General features: G+C 41.7%; 1 protein-coding gene across 2 annotated transcripts in view; it reads right to left on the bottom strand.

Moving 5' to 3' along the window:
- Window positions 1-24,042, bottom strand: part of sipa1l3 (signal-induced proliferation-associated 1 like 3) — a 76,924-nt gene that overhangs the window by 16,513 nt on the left and 36,369 nt on the right. For both annotated transcript variants that reach the window (XM_040130647.1, XM_040130648.1), the window contains exons 3-12: window positions 15,895-16,616; window positions 13,958-14,936; window positions 11,220-11,350; window positions 7,970-8,158; window positions 7,072-7,246; window positions 6,201-6,304; window positions 4,263-4,420; window positions 3,587-4,169; window positions 2,323-2,421; window positions 2,028-2,203 (exon numbers count right to left, since the gene is read on the bottom strand). In XM_040130647.1, the coding sequence (XP_039986581.1) occupies window positions 2,028-2,203; window positions 2,323-2,421; window positions 3,587-4,169; window positions 4,263-4,420; window positions 6,201-6,304; window positions 7,072-7,246; window positions 7,970-8,158; window positions 11,220-11,350; window positions 13,958-14,936; window positions 15,895-16,383 (3,083 nt within the window). In that variant the 5' untranslated portion in view covers window positions 16,384-16,616. The remainder of the gene's footprint in view (window positions 1-2,027; window positions 2,204-2,322; window positions 2,422-3,586; window positions 4,170-4,262; window positions 4,421-6,200; window positions 6,305-7,071; window positions 7,247-7,969; window positions 8,159-11,219; window positions 11,351-13,957; window positions 14,937-15,894; window positions 16,617-24,042) is intronic.

Consider the following 24,042-nt stretch of genomic DNA (forward strand, 5'->3'; position numbering starts at 1 on the left):
AGAGACCATGGTGACGTCTTCAAATGTCTTGTTTTGTCAGTCTTAAGTCTTAAAGACAGCAAATATTCATATTTGAGAGGCTAGAATCACAGAACGTTTGTTGTTCTGGCTTCAAAATGACTTAAACAATCAATAAATTATCCAAGTTGTTGAAGGTTTAACCCAAATTACAGAGAAAACATATGTATACATAGGGAATCTTCATCAGAAAATAGTTCCAGCATTAATGAAATTCCATTCTCTTCCACTGCATTGGTCTGGAGGCAGAAATCTTAAAGTGTATATCTATATCTCAAAATCTGGGTAAATAAAACTAAAAACTTCTGCATGGCTGGATACTACTAGAGGTAAGTGAGAAGATATATTTTTGTAAATTGGGTGTACTGTCCCTTTAATGTTTAACCCAGATTAATTCAAGAGCCTGGTCACATACACTCTATCTACAACAAGAATATAAACACATCATCAAATGAAAACTGTAGAGAGAGGTAGAGCTGCGACGATTACTTAATTAAATGATTGGTTGATCGACAGAAAATTAATCGGCAACTACACACACACACACACACACACACGACAGTACAAACCTTAGAGCGAGCAGAGCCTACATCTGTTGACATGCAGTGTTTCTTCCTTCCCAGTGGCTGAGGTGACACAACTGGAGCTCCCCAACATACACGCACGCACACACACACACACACACACACGCTCACTCACTCACTCTCACTCACTCACTCACTCACTCACATGGTCAAACACACCACTGACATCACACCTCTTCTCTACGGTATCCGTCCATCTCACATGTGCATGGCCAAGGGAGAATGGCAAGGAAAATCACTTCCAACTCTTGTCTCTCTTTCTCTCTCTGTCTCTCTGTCTCTCTTCCACCCACTTCTCTCACTCTCGGTGGTGTTGAGACACGTCGTCCTCACCGAGCGCTTAACTCAATACACTCAACCCTGCCTTTCTCTCTTTCTCTCTCTCTCTCGCTCCCTCCCTCCCTCTTTACCGTCCTTTTGATTCGCGCAAGGATTCATTTTTAATAAATCACTTCCACTCATTTATTTATTTATTTATTTTTTGTGGTCTCCTTTTTTTCCCCTTCTGCCGATTCCAGGCCTTAATCTCATGCAATCTGCTTGCCTGGCACACAACGGCAAACGAATCAGAGAGAGGGAGGGCGACAGAGAGAGAGGGGAAGAGTGAAATGCAAGACTCCAATTATCAGCTGCTCCAATGCCACATTACTGTGTGTGTGTGTGTGTGTGTGTGTGTGTGTGTGTGTGTGTGTGTGTGTGTGTGTGTGTGTGTGTGTGTGTGTGTGTGTGTGTGTGTGTGTGTGTGTGTGTGTCAGAGGGATTTAACTTGGTGTAATTAAAGTGCCTCCAACATTAAAGAAATCTAACCACTATGCGATCACACAGCCAGCCACAATTACTGTATTTAGAAGACCTGGTTCTCAGTCAGAAACACACACACAGACTGTGGTTATTTCTTCACCTCTGTAATTGTTCTGTAACACCACATCAGAGTCTCATAAGGCCTCGTTATTCTGTTTCAGTCAAGGCCTTATGTGTAGATGAAAGGTTGGAAAAGGGTAACAGCAGGGGAAAAAAATAGATTGCGGGAGGAGAGGAAACGAGACGAGATGACTAGATATGAAGGAGAGAAAGAAAAAAAGAATTTTGTTAATTCATGTTAAACAAATGCTTCATCTTTCTTGTCTGCATGCCTCATTTCGCCGATTTCCTCTCGAACCACACTTCGTTCTTTCTCTCTGTTTGCTCGCTTCCTCTTTTCACACACTCCCACACAAAATCCTCTCAGAACACTGGAGTCTGGCCACTATCTCACCCATGCTTTTGTGTGTTTGAGTGAAGAGCATCTTGTACTTACTCCAGCTTGTTCTTGTCCCTCCACTACTGCTAACTCTCCTATGCTGTCAGCCACTGCCTCAACATCTGCATCTGACCCACTCTCATTAGTTTTGCCTCCAAGAGTATAACATGCAGAGTTTAACGCACCGGCGTGGCCCCCCCTCTTCGTATGGAGGGATGATGACCACTTTGACCGTGACCGACGTCCTCAGCAGGTCGATCATCTGTTCGTGAGTCAGCGTCACAGCGGCCACCTTGCATATCTCCACCAACCGACTGCCCTGCCTCAGTCCCGCCTGCCAGGCAAAGCCGTATTCTTCTACCTGCATGAGAGAACCGCAAACAAAGTCTTTTAAACAAGCCATTTATGTACAGCCAAGATTCTTCACAAATGAGTATTTCAGTTTGGGATCTGGTGTGGCAGATGGTGATCCGACGGTACCTCAGCCACTGTGCCATCCAGGCGAACATGGAAGCCCAGTTGTCCCAGTCCGTTTCTCCTCAGAGTCATATCCACCGTCTCACATCCAACTGTCAATGACTGGCCAAAAAGAGGACAAAAAGAGGAAAACATTTAATTAGTTTTACACTTTAAATGTGTAGTTCTCATATCTGTACTAAAAATAGTCTGTAGATATCTTAAAAACACAAAGGAAACATTAGCATGAAAGAGGAAATGATTAAACAATCAATATGGACAGCAAGAGGCAACATCACCTGATACTATATCAACCAGCATTCTGTGAACCTAATCAGTCTCCAATCTGCATGTATTTGGTACTTTCAGAGAGATTAACTCATTTTTTAAATATTTTGTTTTCTGTTGGATTAACACTAAACTCACAGAAGTCTAGGAAATCTCCTTTTCCCAGCATTAAATTCGTCAAATTTTTCAGGGAATTTTGCAATATGAAATGCTTTTCAACGGCAAATGCATGCAGTTGCACAGATTCATTGGAAAAAGCGAGTTACATGGTCACATAGAGTACATGTTTCCTATATAGTATAATCTTTGAACCTTTTTTAAATTTACACAACAACATTGTTTTCCAAAGAAACCCCCTTCTTCCTGTAACTGTCATCATAGTTTCTGCTGTTGTGTTAATGTTTTCCCTGAGTGTAACATCAGTCTTTGAATTTAGAGCTTTTCCAGGTGGCTTAGAAAAGCTTTCAGGGAATGAAAAACAATACCCACTGTGGAAATCCCCTGAGCTCAATACTTCAAAGCAGATATACCAGAACTAAGATTTTACACAGTCTCGAAACTAAAACAATTCCAATGAGTTTACTGTAATAATCACATATTAATAAGATCACAGTGAAGTGAAAAAAATATTAAGGCCTTTAAGTGGCCTGAAGACAAAGACAAAAGGTTCTCTGTGGAGTTTTTGACCACTGGTAGCTTTGTAGGGAAATGTTTTAACGGGTGGCTGCCCATTTTGTTTGTACTGTGCACACTCATAAATAGACACATGCATGCGAGTCTGCACAGTTTCATGCTAATCCACTGACAGTAACACTGAATGTAAACATAACTTCGCTTGTTTACAGGAAAACTGCACATTGCACCTTTAAGCTCTAGTCATTCTACTTCACTCTGAGTTCCTACATACAACACAAGCTATGTGCCTCAAAGCCCACAGAGATTCACATTTCCTGGTCCGACCATCTCTACACTTGAACTGGAACAAGCTCTGAACTCTCACCTTTAACCTCTGCACCACTTCCCTGATGTCCTGAGCAAAGCCCTCCGGTACCCGCACAGCGATGTGGTCTCCTCTACCATAAAAGATCTTTAGTGCCAGACGCTCCGGTGTCCAGCCGATCACGTCCGCACAGAAACAGTTAAACACCACCTCTTTGGTTGAACAGTCTATCAGGAGGACGTATTCGGCTGACAAACCCAAGGCACAGAGGAGCTCCGTCCCACCTCCGCTAAAGTCCTGGGCCTGGACCCTCCAGGCGACGGCCCCCGCGGCTCCCAGCTCAGCTCCCTCTCTTGCCTTCGAGCGCTCGCGTTTTTTGGATGCGAGGGAGATGAGGTTGTTAAGCTTGCCAGCTGAGTCGAGCGGCGTGCTGCTGACGTAGTTCTCAGCCAGGTCACGCAGGTACTCCTGCCGTGTTCGTGTCGCCATTGTATGGAACTTCTCTGACTTGTGTGCTGCATTTTCTGCATTGATAACTTTGGCTAGAAGGAAGTTACGAACGGTTTCTGGGTCACGGAAGGTGACACCGCTGGGAATGGGTGGGCCAAAGGGGGGCACATCCTTCATCCTTGTCACAGCAACACTGAAAGAAAAGGGGAGACAGAGAGGATTTAAAGTATGAAACACTATAATTTTCATCATATGAACATGTTCTTGTTCTGTTCTAATGATTTACCTGTAACAGGTGTTTTCAGAGCAGGGATTGTGTACACGCACAATAACGAAGACATGCTGGAAGTGCGAACGGATATTCTGAGGGGTGAAAGGCAACGCTCCCGGCTCCTGAAAGATTATGGTGACAATGTCGTTCCCTATGTGTCTTTTCCTCAGGAGCTGAGAGGAGATGAGAAGAAAGGAGAGGAGAGGCAAGACAAATTAATAAAATGAGCGAACATTTTGGAACTGACACCACTGACTCAGTTAACGATAGAAAGTCTGAGAAGGGAAACGGGAGATTGAGACGTTCACTACTAGACAGCAAACAACAGCTCTTTATGTAATCTGTTTTTCGGATTCTGTGTGGGTTATTTGTGTCTGTGTGTGTGCTGGTTTGTCCGTCTATCTGTGTACGTGTAGGAGACATGGCACACAATCCAGGCTGTGTCTGCGGTGCACTGCTTGCCAATCCTCTCTTCATCTGCAGAGGGAAGTGTGAAAGTACCAATTATGTAATCCAGCCCACTGTTTGGCCACAGATACACATATTCTCCAGCATGGTGCCACAGAAGCATCCTTCACTCATACTCAGGCTGCAGATTGTAAATTCTGTTTATGGTGCTTGATGGAGTGTATACAAACATTAGCTATAATTGTTAGAACTGAGCACTTGGAGCAAAGAAGTTTGGTTTATTACATTTAGGATCTTTTATCAACACCTTGACTATTTTCTACACCAAAATAATAAAATACTGCTGATATGCAAGACTTAACAGTTATTTATTTGGAAAAACTTAATTTTATTAGCGGTCTTACATGAGTTATTGCGCAGACCCGGCTTGTAATCTCTTTTCCCTCTGAATGAAATCATACTATCTATATATGTACTTTACTCCCGATACCTTTGTTCATCCACTGCAGGTTGTTTTCAATGTCAGATGCTGCCACCTAGAGGTTCATTTGAGCATGTGACTGTCTTTGCTGCTGCAGTCTGTAAACCTCTGGATGGAGTTATCGTGCCATTTATAAAATAACTCTTTATGATTTCATAGTTAAAACTAATATTAACTGTTTGAACACACTTTTAATCTCCTCAATTAAAAGCTGCAACCCTCATTTTTGTTGTTTACTCACCTTTTACGAGATGTTTAACAAGATGATGTAACTGTCAAAAAAGCTTGTTTGCAGTAACAAAAATACACTGCTGGGTATATGCTAATAAAAGTATAGTCTCCAGTTTACAAGATTAATTTATGATATTTTGAAGTGTCTGAGGAAGAACAAACAAGTTCTCCATAGCCTACACTGTTCCACCTTGATGAGCTGACACATTACAGTGTGTACACTAATCCTGAGCACCCACAGAGCCTGTCTGAGCACATGTGTTCACCCATATGAGCCTCTCATGCAAAACACTTATGCAAACTATTAAAAATACCCACACACAAAATGTTATCTTACACACAGGTCACTCACACGTGGCCCACGCTGCAAACACACAGCGCCCAGGAGAATGTGTAGGAAGGCAGAAGTAAAAAAGAGGGAGAAAATAAAGAAACTACTCACTACTGAACCCCACCCAGCTCTGATCCAGTTAAAGAATGAGTGGCAGTGAGAGGGCAAAAGAAAAAGCCAGTGAGGAGGAGAGGAGGGAGAAGCCAAGACACAGAGAACAAAGACTATAAAAAACATGAGAGGCTGAATAAAAGAGGAAAGAGACTCTAAATGAAGAAGGCGACTCAAGTCACGAGTTTCCACTCTGAATTCTTGCTGTGGTTTACGACCCGGAGCAAACGGAAGAGGCTTTAACTAAGAACCACAGACAGACTTTGAAAGGCTTTGAGTGATAGTTGTGAATATATTTTTCTGCTGTACACTCCCGTGTTTGACCTGCAACACAGCGTACAGGCCCAGGTGATGGTGCTGTATTTAGGCAGGGGCGCTCATAAGCTCTTACCTGCTGTGGGTTGTTGGGCATGTACGGCAGCATGGTGGATACGTGGAACATGACCTCATAGCCCTGGTAGGTGGTGTACAGGGAGTGGGTGCCCGTAGAGTCCGCTGGGGAAAGGAGGAGAAGAAAGATATTTTAATTTCACGCTAGTAATTGTCAACTACAGATGCACACTGTTATGTGTGAATTACACTTTCTGGGGATCACGAGGGGACAAAATGTCACTGTGCTTTTGCTGTAGTTATGACACTTGGCCAGCTTCATTCAAACATGACAGAACTGTTACAGAAAGAGCCCAAAAGTTCTCACTGCTGGAGAACAGCTGTGAGTTGGAAAGTTACAAAATGAATGAAAAGGGCTGTTTTTTATTTTATCACAGGCTGCATGAGTAAAGGACATACATATGTATTTCGGTGTTGAAGACTTGATTAATTATGATTATGAAGGCAAGGTATGCTCGCCCCCGCTTTTCTCTGAATATCCTAACACATTTCTCATTAATTTTCTTCATTGAACATTAGGAGGGAGTGCTATTATTATTATCAGAGTAGGAGTTGTTTGCTGTGTTGTGTAATTCCTCTTTTGCTCTGCACTGTGAGGGGAAAAAACTGATGTGGTGTGAGAAGAATCTCCTTGACAACATAAAATTGCTTATTCACAGCATTTCATAGTTTATTACACTGTTGACCAATTAGTGATACATTTATTGTGGTGGTCTAAATAAGGCAAATAAGACGTGCACGCTTTACTTTGTTCTGCTCTGATCGGACATCATTCGATTTGGACATATGTGGTGTTGAAAATGACTTTTACCGACATGTAAAACCGCCATCACATTTACAGAACGAGATAAATGTCTGAAAATGGCTCTTACTCTTTGTGTCGAGCTGTGCGGCGTATTTACTGAATCCTTTGAGAAGCACCTGCTCCCCCAGCAGCTCCAGGAAGGCAGAGAAGGCGGGTGACGCCTCCTCGTTGTTATACATCTCCTCTTCTGTGCTCTGGCCTGCACGGCACAACAGAACACCCACCTTGTGCTTCTGACTTAACTACAAGGCAGAGGAGAGATAGTATTAACATTACAAACACACTCACACACAGCAAACACAATTAACCCAAACATATATCTGAACTTGCTCTCACTCAAGTCACTCACTCAGTCACTCAGTCACTCAGTCACTCACTCACTCAGTCACTCACTCAGTCACACACACACACACACACACACACACACACACACACACACACACACACACACACACACACACACACACACACACACACACAGAGGACAGCTTCATTGATGTATAAATCACCTGCACAAACAACAAAAAGCCTACTGCTGGCAAAACACCTCCGCCTTGCACTTCACCCTCTATTAAATAAAAGGTGCAATAACATGGCTAAACTTTAAAGCTTTTATGTTTACACACTGAAACACACCACACCTGGCATCACATAGCTTTCATTGCTCAACTCTGTACTTTGCACCAATACTAAATCAGTTATACAGGGTTCAGACACTTTTATATACACCATCTAAGCATACCATATGTCACTGTATTGGTGTTTCAGTTCATTTTTTTTGTGGTGCAGTCATTTTGGCCAGCTTGACTATTACTGACTGACGTAGCAGGTACTCTTTTTGTATTTTGCCCAAGGACAATTTGAATGGAGGCATCGTTTTTGCCGGGATCAACCGTCAAATTTTCTGGTTTTATTGCACAAGCCTAAAAATAAAATGGGAATACAGTCACAGACCCATAACTCACCCCCTGTTCGTCCAGTTTGAGGAGCTGCTCGGTGACTTTGGGTGTGCTGAGTGCCAGTCTCAAACAAGACACATTAAGCTCGGGGACGACCTGCTCCAGGACCTCTTTGAGCGGCAGACCCCGCACTGTGCCGTGTCTCCCCGTAGACGCAACAGCATCCTCTAAAATGGAGCCTCGCAGGGTCACCAACTGTATGTAGGGAAAGAAGCATAATGAAATTTTAAGACTTCAAATATTTCAAATCCCACTGAAAATATCAAGAAATCAATTCATTTTCTGCAAACTGCATACTACATACTGTTGACTTAAACCCTTTAACAGAAGATTTTGGTTATATACATCCTAATACAGTGAAAACCAGTTCAGAGTAGAACGCGATAACATTTGTCTGTCTGCCGGCACAATGATGATGATGATGATGATTCTGATGAGAGAAGCGATGTTGCAATCATAATTAATGAAAACAACATTTCCATTATAAGGGCAGGAGGATACATTTTATAAGATATGGTTAAGTTACGTAGATCACTTAAATCAGACTAGGAACTGAAATATTATCACTTATCTTACTGTCACCTTTACTATTATTTATCCATTTACCTCTTCCCAATCTTGGGGAAAGAATACTTTCTGACGTTCTACAAAAAAAAAAAGAAACCCAACTTATTTAGTAAGAGAGGTTATTAACATCCACATTTTTACTCTTTCATCTTCCTTCTCTCTTTAAATTAAAGATATTTGCTTGATTACATATGAATGTTTATAAATTTTTATTTCTATTGTATTTATTTCAATTTTCTTTTTCAGTGCCAACATGGTTAAACTCGTTCTTGTGTTGTCTGTAATTGTATTATATCACATGGCTATTATCATTAGGGCTGCAACTAACTATTAACTGTCTTGTCTATAAAATGTCAATAAATAGTTTAAGATGCCTGTTATAATTTCCCAACGACCAATATGATGTATTCAAATGGCTTGTTAATCTACCAAAAGTAGGGCTGGTAGGGCTGACCACAACTTAACAAATTGATTTAACAAAAAAGATACACAAAGACAAACAGTTATATGTAAAAGTTTGGGCACCCATGGGCAAATTATGTTTTGCTGATTTTTGAAGTGAAAAGAAGTAAATACAACCCCCGCAGCAAACAGACATTAAACAGACAAGGATGAAACAGACATAAAATAACATTATTGGTATTAAGATCGTTGATCTCCTGCCTTCCTTCACAGAAAAGTCCGGGGTCAGGGACAGATACAGTACAATGCCTCCCTCCCTCCCTCCCTCACACACTCACACACAGTGAAAATGCTCTGTGTGGAGGGTTTTAAGTCCGGCAGTATTGTGAATTAATATTCTGCTCAGTATTGGGCTGCCACAGTGTGCTGCGCCCTGTTGAGGGGAATTGACCTGCTTCAAAACAGCAGACTATAATAACTTCAGATACAGTTGAAAGGCGTGGGCTGCTCCTTCCCACCAATCTCACACACATACTTACAACTACACACACATACGAGTTCATTAAAGATGCATGGCAGACTATGGAATTGGCAGGGGCCGGAGGGACAGTTGAACCTCAGAGACTCGGGTCTGCCGCAGAGAAATGAAACTTGATTGACACACAGCTAAAGTTATGGAGCTATCTTTTTCAACTTATCAGCTTCTGCGTGAGAGTGAAGTGAGCGACATGCTTAATGTGAGTGTATGAATGTGTGACGGAGGGAGAGAGATGGGGGGGGGGGGGGGGAGTCTTCCACCTTGCTGTGTCAGCACTGCTGCACAGAATTAAATGACAGATTTGAGGGGGATGGAAATTTGAGAGAGGCTGCGGCTTGAGTGGGAAAGAATAAAGTCTGCAATCAATCTCTTTTTTCTGTGTGGGAACAGTAGGACTGAGTGTACTGGCTGTGTCTGTTAGCTAAGCTCTGTGTACTTAGATGGCGGAGAGGCTCCATTGTTGTACCAGAGCTAAGGTGATGAGGCCAGGCAACCATGTAATCCACCTAAAAGCAACACCGCAACAGGGACACAGGAATACACTCAGACAAAGACTACATGAACAAAATGAACGGAGGCAAACTCTGCTGTTTGTCCGAGTGACCTTGACAATGCCAGACAGGTATTTATAAAATACTGAGTCGATTAAACTAACTATTCATAGAGAGGTGAGACCTCTCTGACCCACCTTATGATGTCTTTACTATTTAACTGTTCAACAAGAGAAAAAACAGAAGACTTACACAATTACAGCTGAAACAATTAGTTGATTGACAGAAAATTAATCAGCAACTATTCTGGTAATCAATTGTTTTAAGGTATGCAGGTGAGTTGTCTGTGTGTGCTTTGTTTTGCTGCCTCGAATTGCCCCTTGAGGGACAAATCGAGTAGCTTGGATTTAATTTTTCTCTGTTTTCTGACATTTTATAGATCAAACAATTAGATAATCAGATTAATCAAGTTGAAAACTAATTCTGGTGCTCTGGAAGCAAAAAAAAAAAAAAACCTTGAAAGAAAAAGACCAGACTGTAGTTTAGTTATGCACAAATCTGAGGGAGACTGTAGAGAATCTTAACAGATTCTCCATAATCATCAGCCCTTCAGTATTTGATCCATCGAAGTGGAAAAGTGTTTGGATCAGCTCCCTTTGACGGCTCTTGAACTGGTTCTGTTCAGGATTCTTGGAACCTTGGTGCTATATAGTGAACCACCCCATTTTTCCACCTGTTTTGAGCAGTACTACTGTAATCAAGGACGCATCATCAATGGAGCAGAATGCACAACGACACGGTTCGCACTTCAGGACAAGGAAAACTTGCTATTTTTTAGTTGCAGCTGTGAATCAGCTTTTCAGGTTCAAATTTATTTTTGGTCAAAATGCTCTGAATTGTTCAAAATTAGGTGCGCGAACTGGAACGGACCCGGTTCCATGTTGGTGGTAACGGGGTATCGGAACAGGCCAAACGCTTTGGGTGGACCAGTCATTGTTTGGTTTGGCTTTAATGTGCTGAGACTGGGCAGGAGGAATTTTCCACAGGCGGAGAGGACTGAGGGGGAGTTGGGGAGAGGGTTACGGTTATAATTAGGGCAGTGACGGTTAGAAGAGCCACAGGTAGAGACACAAAGGGAAGCCTGGGTAAAACAAATGTAGATAAGGAATTAACTTGTGCATGCACACACTGACTCATCACTGTCTCATCAGTCAGAAATCCCCATGACAAATGCACACAAATGGCAGATTGTGCATACCTCGCTTGTTCTGACAATGAGGCGGTACTGGTACTGGTCTTTCAGGTCTTTGGTGTCTTCCAGTTTCTCCCTGCGAATGCTCACGGCCACAGGACCCAGCTTATCATCTGTCCCAAAGTAGTTTGCGTTCTCTGGTGAAAAACAGGGAGAGGCGGAGAGTTTGTGCTGTGGACAAAATGTTCATTCATTCATTTATGTCTGAAAATGGGCTTTTGTCATATCTATGGTAGGATACATCATAAATGACAGGGGATGGGTTTTCAGTTTTATGAAGAGAAGAATTAAGGCTTGAGTATAATTTGACATTTTTTAATACTAGTGCCGATATAATGCTTGAATATTAGTACAGACAACAAAATTATATCATTTAGAGCTGAAATGATTAATACACTAGTTGCTCAACAGCACATTCATCTGCAACAATTCTGATAATTGATCAATCATTTTAGTAACCTAAGTTCTCTGGTTTTAGCTTTTAAAATGTGAGTATTCACCGGTTTTCTCGGTCTTCTATGATACTAAACTGAATCTTTTTGAGTGTTGGAGTGTTGGTCGTACAAAACAAGCTTGGCCTCTTCGCCCCTCACAAGCTTGGCAGATTGTGAGGGGAATTTTTCACTCTTTTATAGACCAACAATTTATAGACTAAACAATTAATGAAAAAGTCATAATGATAAGATCATATTCATAATAATCAATTATGAAAATAATTGTTAGTTGCAGCTCTTGTAATTTCTTTAAGTAAAGGGTAAAAACTTCAGTTTCCAGCTTCTCAAATCTGAATAAGTAACTCACTAAAGTAGTTTGATACTTGGTGCTACAGACGCATTGAGATTCACAACCTGACATACATATATATATGCTACTATATGTGCAGTAAGTAGGACTGACAGAGGAGGGACATTAAGTCAAGGACAGAACATGTTATCCAGTAATCAATACTCAGGTAATTACAAAATCAATTCAGCTAACAAAAGGTATAACCCAGAAAAAATTATAATTGCTACTAATGAAAGGGGAAGGTCACACAAGAGAGATGCTGGACATTTTTTCAGATGATGTGTGTAGAACCTTCTTTTAAAAAGGGAATTTGTTAGTTTGACTTTATGCTTAACAACAGCCGGGATAAAACTGTACAGGAACAAATATGTCCTCAGTCTTGTAAATCCAGGAAATTGTCGTGTTATACGACTGCTTATTAGCAGTGTTGGCATAACACAACATATTCATCCATTAAGAGCATACTTCACAAGCATCTTGAATGTCCTCTTCTAAAGCTCCTACGCTAAGCCGTGCTAATGCCAACGCCATAGGCAGTGTGGGAGTCGAAACACAAATTCTCTAGACACTCAGGGAGGCATCTAGCTTGACAAGTATTCCTCCGCTATCACCCCACTGACTGGAATGAACTGCGGACGACGTACACGTTAAGAGAGTCAGGCCTGCATTGCTTCCATGCCATGTCCTGTGGTGAAAATGTCAGCCTTTTGATGAAGCTTTTCTAACGTGCATGCAGGGCATGTCGCATGGCATGTCAGAGCAGACACACGCACACACAATCACACACAATCGCACACAATCACAGTAGCGTTCAAGTGGAAACAAGTCAGAAGATGAACATATTTTTGGAATGATAACCTTTATCTGTGTGGCTGCAGGCCTGTCTCTCACACACACACACACACACACACACACACACACACACACACACACACACACACACACACACACACACGCTTGCTTGCACACATGTGCTCCTAACAGCATCTGTCACTAATTAGGGTGCAGGCAGATGATGCTTGCCAACGGGAAGTTTCATCCACTGTGTCAGAAGAGGTGATGTTGACAAGAAATGCCCACATGGACGGACGGACACACACACGGACACACACACGGACACACACACGGACACACACACGGACACACACACGGACACACACACACACACACACACACACACACGCGCACACACACACCCCTTCGTCTCTGAAGTTAGGTGTTACTTCTGACAGTGAAAACCAGATGTAAAACAAAGCTGCACTGGCTGACTACATCAGGTGGTACTTGTGATCATGCAGAAAGGCAGGTGTTGTATCATTACATTAAAGTTTGCCAACAGTCCAGTGGCAGGTACATGTTTAATAAAATCTCTGGGAATGTTGCCAGTTTGGCCCGCTCTGCTCTGTTCAGGCCCAGCTGTTTATTAACTGCCTCAGGACGAGATGTGGGAAATGACACTGGAGAGACTCTGGCCAACCAACATCTATGCTGTCTGATTCACACACAAATAACTACAAGGGGCCCAAAATCAGAGATCAGAGTATAAAATGGGATCAGTATGTCTCTACTGTTGGGTTGCAACTAACTATTATTGATTAATAGCAGAAAGTTGACTATTGTTTGCATATGTTGGATATCTTTTGGTTATTTTATCGATCAATCGTTTAGTCTATAAAACGTAACAAACATAATAATCTCCCAGTGCCAAAAGTGACATCTTCAGATTGCTTGCTCTGTCCAACCAACAGCCCAAAACAAAAAACACAGATGTTACCTTGAACTGATTTTCAATTATTTACTATTATTTTAAACAAAATTATTTTTTAAATTATACACTGACTAATTAATCAAAAAATACTGAGTACTGCTGAGAAGTACTAATAATGAAAGTAATCGTTTGTTGTCTGATTGATTAAGTCATGAATCTGTTTCAGTGTGTGTATGTGACTCAGTGTTACCTTTGCCATGGAAGTAGTCTCTGTAGTACCTGGCCCCCAGGTCTACATGTTCTATGCTGTACAGTTTTAGTCTGTCCAGTCTCGTAACCTGCTGTTCAATAGGCACCTCCAGCACTGAGACGCTGGCGTTACTCCTCCTCAGCCATCCTTTTCCACCCTCTCCCCCTCCGTCTCCTCCTCGCTCTGCTGACGAGCTGAGGAAGCTGATGTTGCGCTCCCCGTGGCCCCCGGTCTCATTCAGGAAGTGGGGGCAGCAGAGGAGCAGTTGGCTCGAGCTTTGGGCTCCAGGAGGCCCATCCAGAGGGTCCATGCTCAGGGAGGTTGTTGTGGAGCCAGGGTCGAGGCTCAGGTCCTCAATACTGGAGTAAACTGGGTCGTTCACAGTAGGAGCAGATGACCTAGAGACGGAAAGGGACACAGAAGCTGCTGATGCCCCTGTGGCGGTGTTCCTCCTCTGCGTGACGTAGCCGCGCTGAGCTGCTGCCTCGTGGAGGTCAAACAAGATGCTCTGAGCGTCAAAGTGGACAAAGCTCTTGGGACACACCCAGGGTTTGTAAGAAGCATCTGTTGAACCTCGCCCTCCATCCTCACTAGTCTCTCCTTTTCCTCCATCTAACTCCCCTCTGCTAGAGCTCCGAAGTTTCCTGAACAAAGAGGAGGTGCCCAGTGACGACTCTGTCCCTCCACTTTTCTTCCTCACTCTCTCAGCTCCGTCCTTCCTTCCGGTCCCTCTGTCGTCCCCACCTGTGGGACCAGGTGAGGGAGCAGAGGGGAGAGGTGCGCTCGGTGGCGAGTCTGGAGCACGCAGCAACTCCCCAAGGCGTATGGGTGCTGAGCTGCGCTGGTCAGGCCTCTCCTGGTGGAACTGGTTGAGCATGTCGAAGAAGCTCTGCTCAGGAATGCCCTGGATGTCGATGGAGGAGGTGCTGCCATACTCTCTGAACAGGTTCCCCATCCCGCCACCTCCACGAACCTCCACCTTGGGGCAGAAAGGGAAGAGAATTCTCAGTCGGTTATTGCATACTAATGTTGGGAAATAAAGTAAAGTTAGGTGCTTTCACACTCCACCTGTTTGGTTTATTTGAAACAAAATCAGGTGTGTTTGCACGTTTGGTTCAGCTTGTTTGACTGATGTGCAAACTCAGAGTTAGTATGGTCCAAAAAACTGGACAGAGACTGCCTGAAAAGGTGGGCTTTGAAATGAACAATGGTGTGGCTCAGGATTTTCTGATTGTATGTGTGTGATTTTTAGCATGAAGTCAAAAGCTAAAGTACTTTAAAATACATCTTCTGATCGTGAACTGTCAAAGAAGCGATCTGTATATGCAGTGAAAACATTTATGTAAGATCATCTACTAACCATGGTTACACGAACGTGGATCACCACGTGCAAGGATTTCCCCATATACGTTAAAACTGAGTTGAGGTGCGTATTTTGGCTGTTCCTCATTAAAACCTAACATGAAACGTAGTGACGTAGTGACCACACAATAACTACGCCCCCCCAGAATTATGATAAAAAAATATGCTTCTTTTTCATCATTTTTCATGACATATGAAGGTAAGATGTTGTCTCAACTAATAAAGCTTACAATTAGTTATTTTTTGGTAACCTCTTTGTCTCAATATAAATATATACATGAGGCACAGTAAAGTGCAGCATGACTCGCTGCCAGCCACCAGGATTTGATTTTCCTTTGTGGGTCTATGTAGCACTGATGAAGCAGGAAGACAGCCATCAAACCGCACCAATAAAGTCCCTTGTTGGTCTTTTTGACTTCATGTTAACTCCTCCTGGATTGTTTGTAATAAGTCAGTACAGAACACATACCAAACTAGTGCTAAAAGTCAACCATGTATCATATTCTCCTTCGTTCAGACCAAATGAAATACACTACAAGTGTGAAAGAGACCTCAGAGGAAGATTTAAGACTCACCTCATTCTCATCCTGTTCACTCAGCGTCACTTCACTGTTGGAGCGCTGCCTTAATGGTGGGAAAACTCTTAGGCTCAAAGGTGAGCCTCTTTCACCTCCAAACCCTCCTACTCTGAACTCTACGTCCTTCAACCGTCGTCGTGGCAACCTGGCAACTCCTCCCCGCACCAACCTGACATCAGATGACAAAACTGATGATGAAACTGACATGGAGCCGTCATCTCCATTGTGATTGCTGCCAATTTGCCCATTTTCAAGCAGAGACTCCCGGGACTGTGCACGACGTGGAGGCCACTCTGCAATCCGTGCTCGAACACCCATCTTTGGCACGGACATGCGTGTTTGGATGGCCGGGTCTGTCGGGCCAGGGGCTGGGTGGCCATTTGGGGTGTGACGAAATGGAGTGTGCTGGGGTAACCCTCCTCCTCCTCCTCCATCCAGAAGGTCCGAGGAGGTGCAAGTGACCCCTCTGTCTCTGTAGCTGTTCATGGCTCCCCAGGAGAGCTCAGGGCTGGGGGGCAGGGGGCTGGCATCCCATGTCAGGAGGGGTGCTAGGGAAGAGGGAGAGGAGGGGCCCCACACACACTCTGCTGACAGTGCTATGGCCTCCAGCCCCCAAAAACATTGCTTTTAACTGACAGGGTGGGAAAGACTTCACTGGTCCATGAAAAACCAGTTTGGGTCAAGACCGGTCCTCTTCTTCTTCTCGGATTATTTTCAGTCTGAGAAAAGAAAAGAGAGAAAAAGAAAAAAAAAACAGGAAAAACAATCAGTCAAACAAATCAGCTTCAGACAATCAGCACAAAAAATCTAAAACCAAAACAAATTTAGATTTGAAATGCAGGAAAGTTTTTAAATTGGAGAGCTTGTGAGATCCAAATTTTCTCCAGAGGCCCAAAGAAAAACTGAGCTCTGAATTCAGAAAAGAGCGAGTCACTCAACTGTAAAACAATGTAACACTGATAAGCCAGAAAGATCGAGCCAGAGAGAGAGAGGGAAAATAAGGTGAGGGGATATGACGGAGGATTTCTCCCGTTGAGGCTAATCTTCATGAAGCTGACAAGGGATATTATTATCCAACACTCCGTGCACTCGAGTGCACGTGCGTTCACACACAAACACTCATATACCCACAGGACATGAAGGCTGTAGCTGCACTGCTGCAGATTAAAACCACTGAAACACTTAGTCTAATATTATCTGACTAGAAAGTAGTACAGATCCAAACAGAGGGAGTACATAGACAATTTAAACACTTCAGCACTGCCACATATTCACTACGATGATATAGCTTATATGTGCTTTAAGAGCCAGCTTGTGTCTGAATTTGTTGTCATGCGGACACTGATCTCCATGTGGCTGAGACACATAAGCTATTCTCTTCTACAGAATCACGCCAAATAACAGTTACAACTTTGTGAAGTTAATAGGCTTTCAGACTGAGAAATGAATAGGAACTTCAGGAGAGACAGAAAAGGGCGAGCGCACAAAGTGACCCAACAGCTGGAGGGATGAGGTGGGGCAAAGCCAGAAATAGAATGATTGGAAAGAGTCAAGAAAGAGCAAGGAGGAGAGCAGTACATTGCTGAGTGAACCACATCGACGTGGTTAAATATGACAGTCACACAGCATCAAGTCTTAAAATCCACAAGCTTTGTAAAGACTCATTTATTTAGGAGCATCTTATGTCTCTCCTGAGGTTTAATGTAATGATTTTTACGGGCATTGATGTCTTACATGATGACTGCACAGGTACAGGAATACTGTCAGATCATTTGGTTTTAACCCTCACACACTCTATTAAAAAGTTAAAGCTAGTCTTGAACTCATTGTGAAGCTCCTTACAGACTGAATCCTTGCACTCTTTGCTCATGGTCAAGTCATGGTCACATTTTTTGATTTTGAATGCCGTGGTTGTTTAGAGTGACCAGCGAGGAATTTTCATTCAGGAATATTTCAGCGTGGTTATGACTCCACTGGGTGACACAAGAAGCAACGGCAATATGCTGGCATGGTGGTCCGTATGCAAATGTGAAGAAAGAGCTGTTGGGCACTGCTGGCAGCCTTGTACAAAAAACACACTATATTTCGTAAAGTCTAATCCATTAATAAGGTTTCTGCAGGGTTCACCAAGTTAAATTTAAGACTTTTTAATACCACATAGAATGCAATTTAATATCTGTTTCACTTTCATACCAGCCAAAGTATGAAAATAAGCTAAAAAACCAGCAAAGACAATTTGGCCTTGGATTATTTATTATATATAACATTTTTTGTACTTTCCAGCAGTGTATAATAATTTCTGGTGATAAATTTAATTCAATTAATGCAACCTGGACCTGGATAAGTGGCAGAAAATGAATGGATGGATGGATATCATCTAAGTTTATTTAAGTTTTTGCCCATTATAAGACAATAAGCTTCTACTGCTGCTACTGTAAGTAGCAGTAGTGACAGTGTTTGCTACAGGTGTTACAAAACAATTTTACTTATAGTTTAAAAGTGTATAATGTCTCACAACAGCTCGCAATTGCATACAAAAACATTTTATAACCAACATTAGAGCATACAGTAGGCAAGAGAAAATATTTAAGATTTTTTTCATACATTCTAAAGTCTTTTTTCAGATACCTCAATTACAGAACTTAAAATGCAATATGGAAAACATGATAATGATAGTCTGTGGGGTGGTTTGGATATTCTGAATGAGAGCTTTAGAAAATGTCTAAAATGTAAATGTGCTCAAGCCATCCATCTCTGCCGCAGTCAAACTGCTAGTGTTTCTCTTGCTACCCCTCCTTTCTCCTGAATTTCCTTTTCCATTCTCAAGTTTCTGTCTAATTATCTATTTAGGTCTCCGCTCCTGGATTAAAGTTCCTTTATCTACATAAGTCTCTCCTCAAACTGCCAAAGTCATTCACATATCTACGAAAAATTTGCTCAACGTATATAATCTGCTTATATACATACCTTTTCAAATGTGCTCTTGTTAGGATCCAGGCTTCAAAGTTGAATTATTTCCTGTACCTATAGCATCCAATTCCACTTAACACTGCTTATTGAAGCAGTTTGCTCATCAGTAATGTTCCAGTTTTATTCAGATAGATACTGACCTTTTAAAATTTCACAACTGTAAAACTCTTTCACAGTGAATCAGACAGGAGCAGTAAAATTTGAACTCCTCAGACGAAAGTTTTAAGGAATTAAATCATGTCTCAACCACAAGCAGAAAACACACATACACACCACACACACACACACACACACACACACACACACACACACACACACACACACACACACACACACGCACACAAAAGCACACACACGCAGTTTAACTATATAATAATTTGTACTGACCATCAGCGATACTGCTGATACACACTGGGGTTTAAATACTAGAGGAAGCTGCACTTGCGTGAAAAGGAGCTAAACGTTTGACTCTTTTCAGTAAGCATACATTAGTAACAATTTTACTGTGTAAACAAATCTGTTTTGTTTCTATCCAGCTGCCTAAGTTTTGTGAATCCTACAAATGTAGACTCTCATTATGAAGTCCTATTAGCATAAAGTTGAGCTTTTCATTGTGTCAAGGCAGCTTAAAGTGGTTTGTTTGCGTTTCATGATACACAGTGCCTTTTATGAGTCCTCACTGAATTCATTTTTGGCCCCAAGACTGCATTACTCAATCACTCATACACGTACACAGGCACCATCAACAAAAGTCATCCACAGCAAACAAAATCCCTCTATCGTCATACGGCTGTGCAAATGTATGATGTCTTTGTTTCTGCAGAACCACAGGCACTTCCGGGCTTTGGCCTGGAAGTGCGGACAGTGCCCGCGGACAGTCTTTCTTCATTCGGAGAGATGTCCTGTTATCAACTATCAGGCCCAATCTAGATTATCTGGCCCCAGCTGCGGGAGCTGCAGAATGGCTTCATTATGTGTCTGAGGTGCGTGACGGGAGAGGCAATGGCGAGAGTGTGGTTTGCTTTTCATCAGTGACCTCTGTCAGCACACAGCCCATCACTTAGAAACATACCTAAGTTCAATAGACAGTCTGGTAACCTGGAAAAGCTGAAGTTTTCCCTGTGAGACAGTTGACATGTCAGCTGGTGGTTTCTCACGCAACAACAATAAAACAAGATTGTTGACAGCCATGTTAGAGGTTCTGTGAGGTTGCATTTTGAGCTAAATACTAACATCAACATGCTAACAAACTCACAAAGACAATAGTAACATGTTCATGTGCAGGTATGATGTTTACAATGTTCACAATTTAAGTTTAGTGTGTTTGTATGGTAGCATTTGATAACCTGATGATAATATTAGATGAAGAAAAGGTAAACCAGAATTAACTGATTTTTTTGGCCACTTATGGGCAGGATAAACAAGCTATAAGCACAACACTGACATATCATCACTTTTTAGTCTGATATGGAGAACTTGTTAGCAAACAGTTGCTTATTTACACATCAAGCAGTTAAAGAGCAACATTAATGTTCATCTGGACTCATTTTTCTTGTCACCTGATGAATATTTGTCAAATATTCACTCTCTTTTTAGCTCTGTTTTTGGTCTCTACCAAACCCTGAGGGAAATGTCTGGCTCTTTAGCTGCTAAATGCATGACACTGTTCACCAGCTCATGGCTAACTGTGTTTTTTCTGTTGTTTGTTGCTGACCAGCTGGCGTATGGTGGGTTTCTGGAGCTTTGTAGCTGAAAACCGCTGCCAGCATTAAGAGTGAACAAAAACATTAAAGTAGATCAACAAAGTCATTAGGATTCATTCTCTGAGAATCATCAACTTCTGAACAAAATTTTGGTTCTGAGACATTTCATTCTGGACTGACCGACCGACCAATATTGTCATCTATAGAGCCACAATTCTAGCTTGGCTGAAAAGTGACAGGTCAGTGAGCTCAGTATGGGTGTGTGTCTGGCCTGATGTGGTAATACTGCACATTTACAACATCTCAAAAGTTCATCCTTTTCCTTTTAGTCACTTTACTTTGTATAATGATTACATTGCCCTCAGGCATCTGTTGTTAAATTCTCGAATTACAAGTTTAAAACAGCCATAAACTATGGTGATTGGGAGTAAATACATGGACAGTAGGAAATTACTATTATCAAAAATCTGCCAAGATATGTGTAATGTATCGATTTAGTGTCTTTATGATCAAACTTATAAAATTTATTTGAGCATGAGTCTTGGGATCAGAACGTGAGACAAAACATTCTAAACTCAAAGTCCAAGCTTTGTTGGCGCTTTCAAAAGCATCACATGGTTTTTTTCTCAGTGAGTGTAACTGAAACAAAACAAGCAAAAGTCTTGGTGCGAGGAAGCTGTATATATTGTTCAGTGATTCATTTGTCACAAAGTACTTGGCAATTAAAATGTTTGCAGTGGAGCACCTTAAATAAAGTATTATACAATTATTAATTTAAAAAAGTCCCCCCCATCAGTTACTGCCTAAAATAGAATCTAATTCTGTGGGAAACACTGAAATTATTTGTAACAACTGTAAAATAAGTAAACAATGTATTCCATTTTGAAATATAATGAAAAGAGAAGTTATACCTCAGGTATGATGGACAGCTATTTAAATATCGGACAATACAGAAGGAGGAACTACATATTCAGATGTCGACTGATGAGTTTGCTGTATTAGTGAGATGGAGCAGAGAGCAAGAGGCCTGGGTGTATTCAAAGTAAAGCACTTCTTTTTAAGCCAATCAACAACATTATAAAATACCATTACTGACCACAAATAAAAGGAAAAAAAATCCAGAGAAAAACACATAAGAAGAAAGAATTAATTTCCATCAACTATGGCACTGGGCAAACACAACTAGCTTTAGCGCAGACTTCAGAAGAAAAAGCACAGACATTTAATGCCTTATTACTCACATGCAGTAATTAGTTAGCTCTGGGATCGACCCATTCATGCTCTTGCCCTCTCCCTCCACACCCACTCCAACCTGCCCTGCATGATGCAGGCTTGGCCCATGCACCACAAACACACACAAAGGCTGGTAATTATGCTGGTTAGATGGTTGTAATGACAGGGTTAGCACAGGAGTGCAGCCCCCAGAGGAATGTGTGTACTTGACGTGGAGGAGGTGCCACTGCTGCTGCTGCTGCTGCTGCTGCCTACTGGTATACCACAGCAATTCAGACAGACCTTAGATCAGTGTGGAGTGTTGAGAGCTGAGAGCTTGTCACAAATGTAAAACGAACAGAGATGAGGAGGGACAGACCAGCCGTATGTTTCTGCTTCTGTCGGTCTAATTATATCTGCAGCAGGGATGTATGGCAGAAAGTCACATGAAAAGATGAAACATAAGTAGACCAAAAACATCACCAAACCAACAATAACCATTTAAATGATAATAAATGCAAACATAACCTGCTGTAACAAGACAAAAACAAACTCCCCCGACATAAAACATCAGCAACATTTACTGTACGTATTTAAATCTAGCAAAGGATGCCAGAGTGCGAGCTAGCTTATGAGCTGGTTTGAAGAACAGATGGTGGTACATATGACTGGCAGATGGCAGACGGCAGACAGGAGCAGAGCAGATCACGACACTGTAATACAACACAATACAGCGCTGGCAAGGAGCCGGGGGACAGCACATCCAGCATTCATGCCACCATGACTTCTGAAGGAGAGGACAGACCAGGAGGTTCCATCCGGTCTCTACTGACCCTAATCTCAGCCTAATAAACCTCATCTCACTTAGAAGTGAAAGGTTATGAAATAAGAGCCATCTGAAGTGGTGACTAAGAAAACTGTCTTAATCAGAAAGTAACCTCAGGCCATGTAAGACAGTTTGAAGGGTGTGTACTATTAGCAGTACAGAACCTTGTTTCTGATTAATCAGCCAGAGAAAATAAAGAAGCAGAGCTGCCGACTTGACATTTGGACTCAAGTCACACCTAAGGGCTTGAGACTTGAGTGAAGACTTGAAAGAAAATACAGTCAAGTCTTAAGCTTGGGCCTAACAAAATCCCAAAACAATACAGACTAAATAAGAAAGGCCTTCCCAGGCCACAGATAATATATATATTATATATAATGAATATTTTAATTACTGAGAATACAGAGACTATACATTCAAAGAACTTAGTATCAGGTAAGAAACAAAACACTCTTAATAAAAGCTTTGAAAGGAAAATGTCAGATGCTGTGTTTTTTTTTTTTAAATTCTTTTACGGTTTTTTAAGGTTTTTTTTTTTAAAGACACTGTATTCAGGACACAAAGGAATCTTTAAACAGCAAATATGGACAGGAGGAATTAATGCAATTACCAATAACTATTTCAACATACAGGAAATGTGGCATATGGCTTAAATAGACCAATAAAAATGAGAAAACTCCCGCACTCTCTTTCTGACTGGTCGAATATTTATTTATGGCATTTTGGTCTCATTTTGAACTTCGTCAGGAATATAGATTTGAAAAAAATCCAAAGATATCCTTAAATGGTCAGTATTTAGACCTGAAAGAGTTGCAATTCACTTAGGAACACAACTTGAACACATTGAGAATTTAAAAACAGCTCTGGTTAAAAAAAACGGGTCAATGCAAGAGTCTAAAATTAGAAGTAATCATTGAATTGCAAAAGCTCAGTGCCTTTAAAGGAAGTGGTAGTAGATGGGACAGTGAGTGCAAGTTTACTGGCCCGGATGTTTGATTATGCTCTGTAGTGGAGCAGTCAGAAATGCTTACGATAGGTTTAAGGATGACTGCCGGTGCCTGTGTGTGTTTTCCTGATGTGATTGTAAAGGTAACCTGTTTTCTCTCTACAAAAACAGATTTGATAAACAAATATGATGCCTTGCTGGTATTAGTTTCCAAAGGGAGCTATGGGGCAATGCTTCTGCAAGGTTCAACGAGTTAACCTTAAGACTTTCTAAGACATTTTTAATACCAAATAGGATGCAGTATAATACCTGCTTTGACGGTCATATCGGCCAAACTATGAAAGATATCAACGAAAGCCAGTATGGCTGGTACGGCCTAGAATTATTAACCCAGTGCATATATTGACATTTATATCACATTTTTGTCACTACTTCCCAGCTGTATATAACGATAATTCCTATAAAGATCATTAATTTTAGAGTAGAAA

Source organism: Xiphias gladius, chromosome 7, assembly GCF_016859285.1.
Source record: "Xiphias gladius isolate SHS-SW01 ecotype Sanya breed wild chromosome 7, ASM1685928v1, whole genome shotgun sequence".
NCBI classification, from domain to species: domain Eukaryota; kingdom Metazoa; phylum Chordata; class Actinopteri; order Istiophoriformes; family Xiphiidae; genus Xiphias; species Xiphias gladius.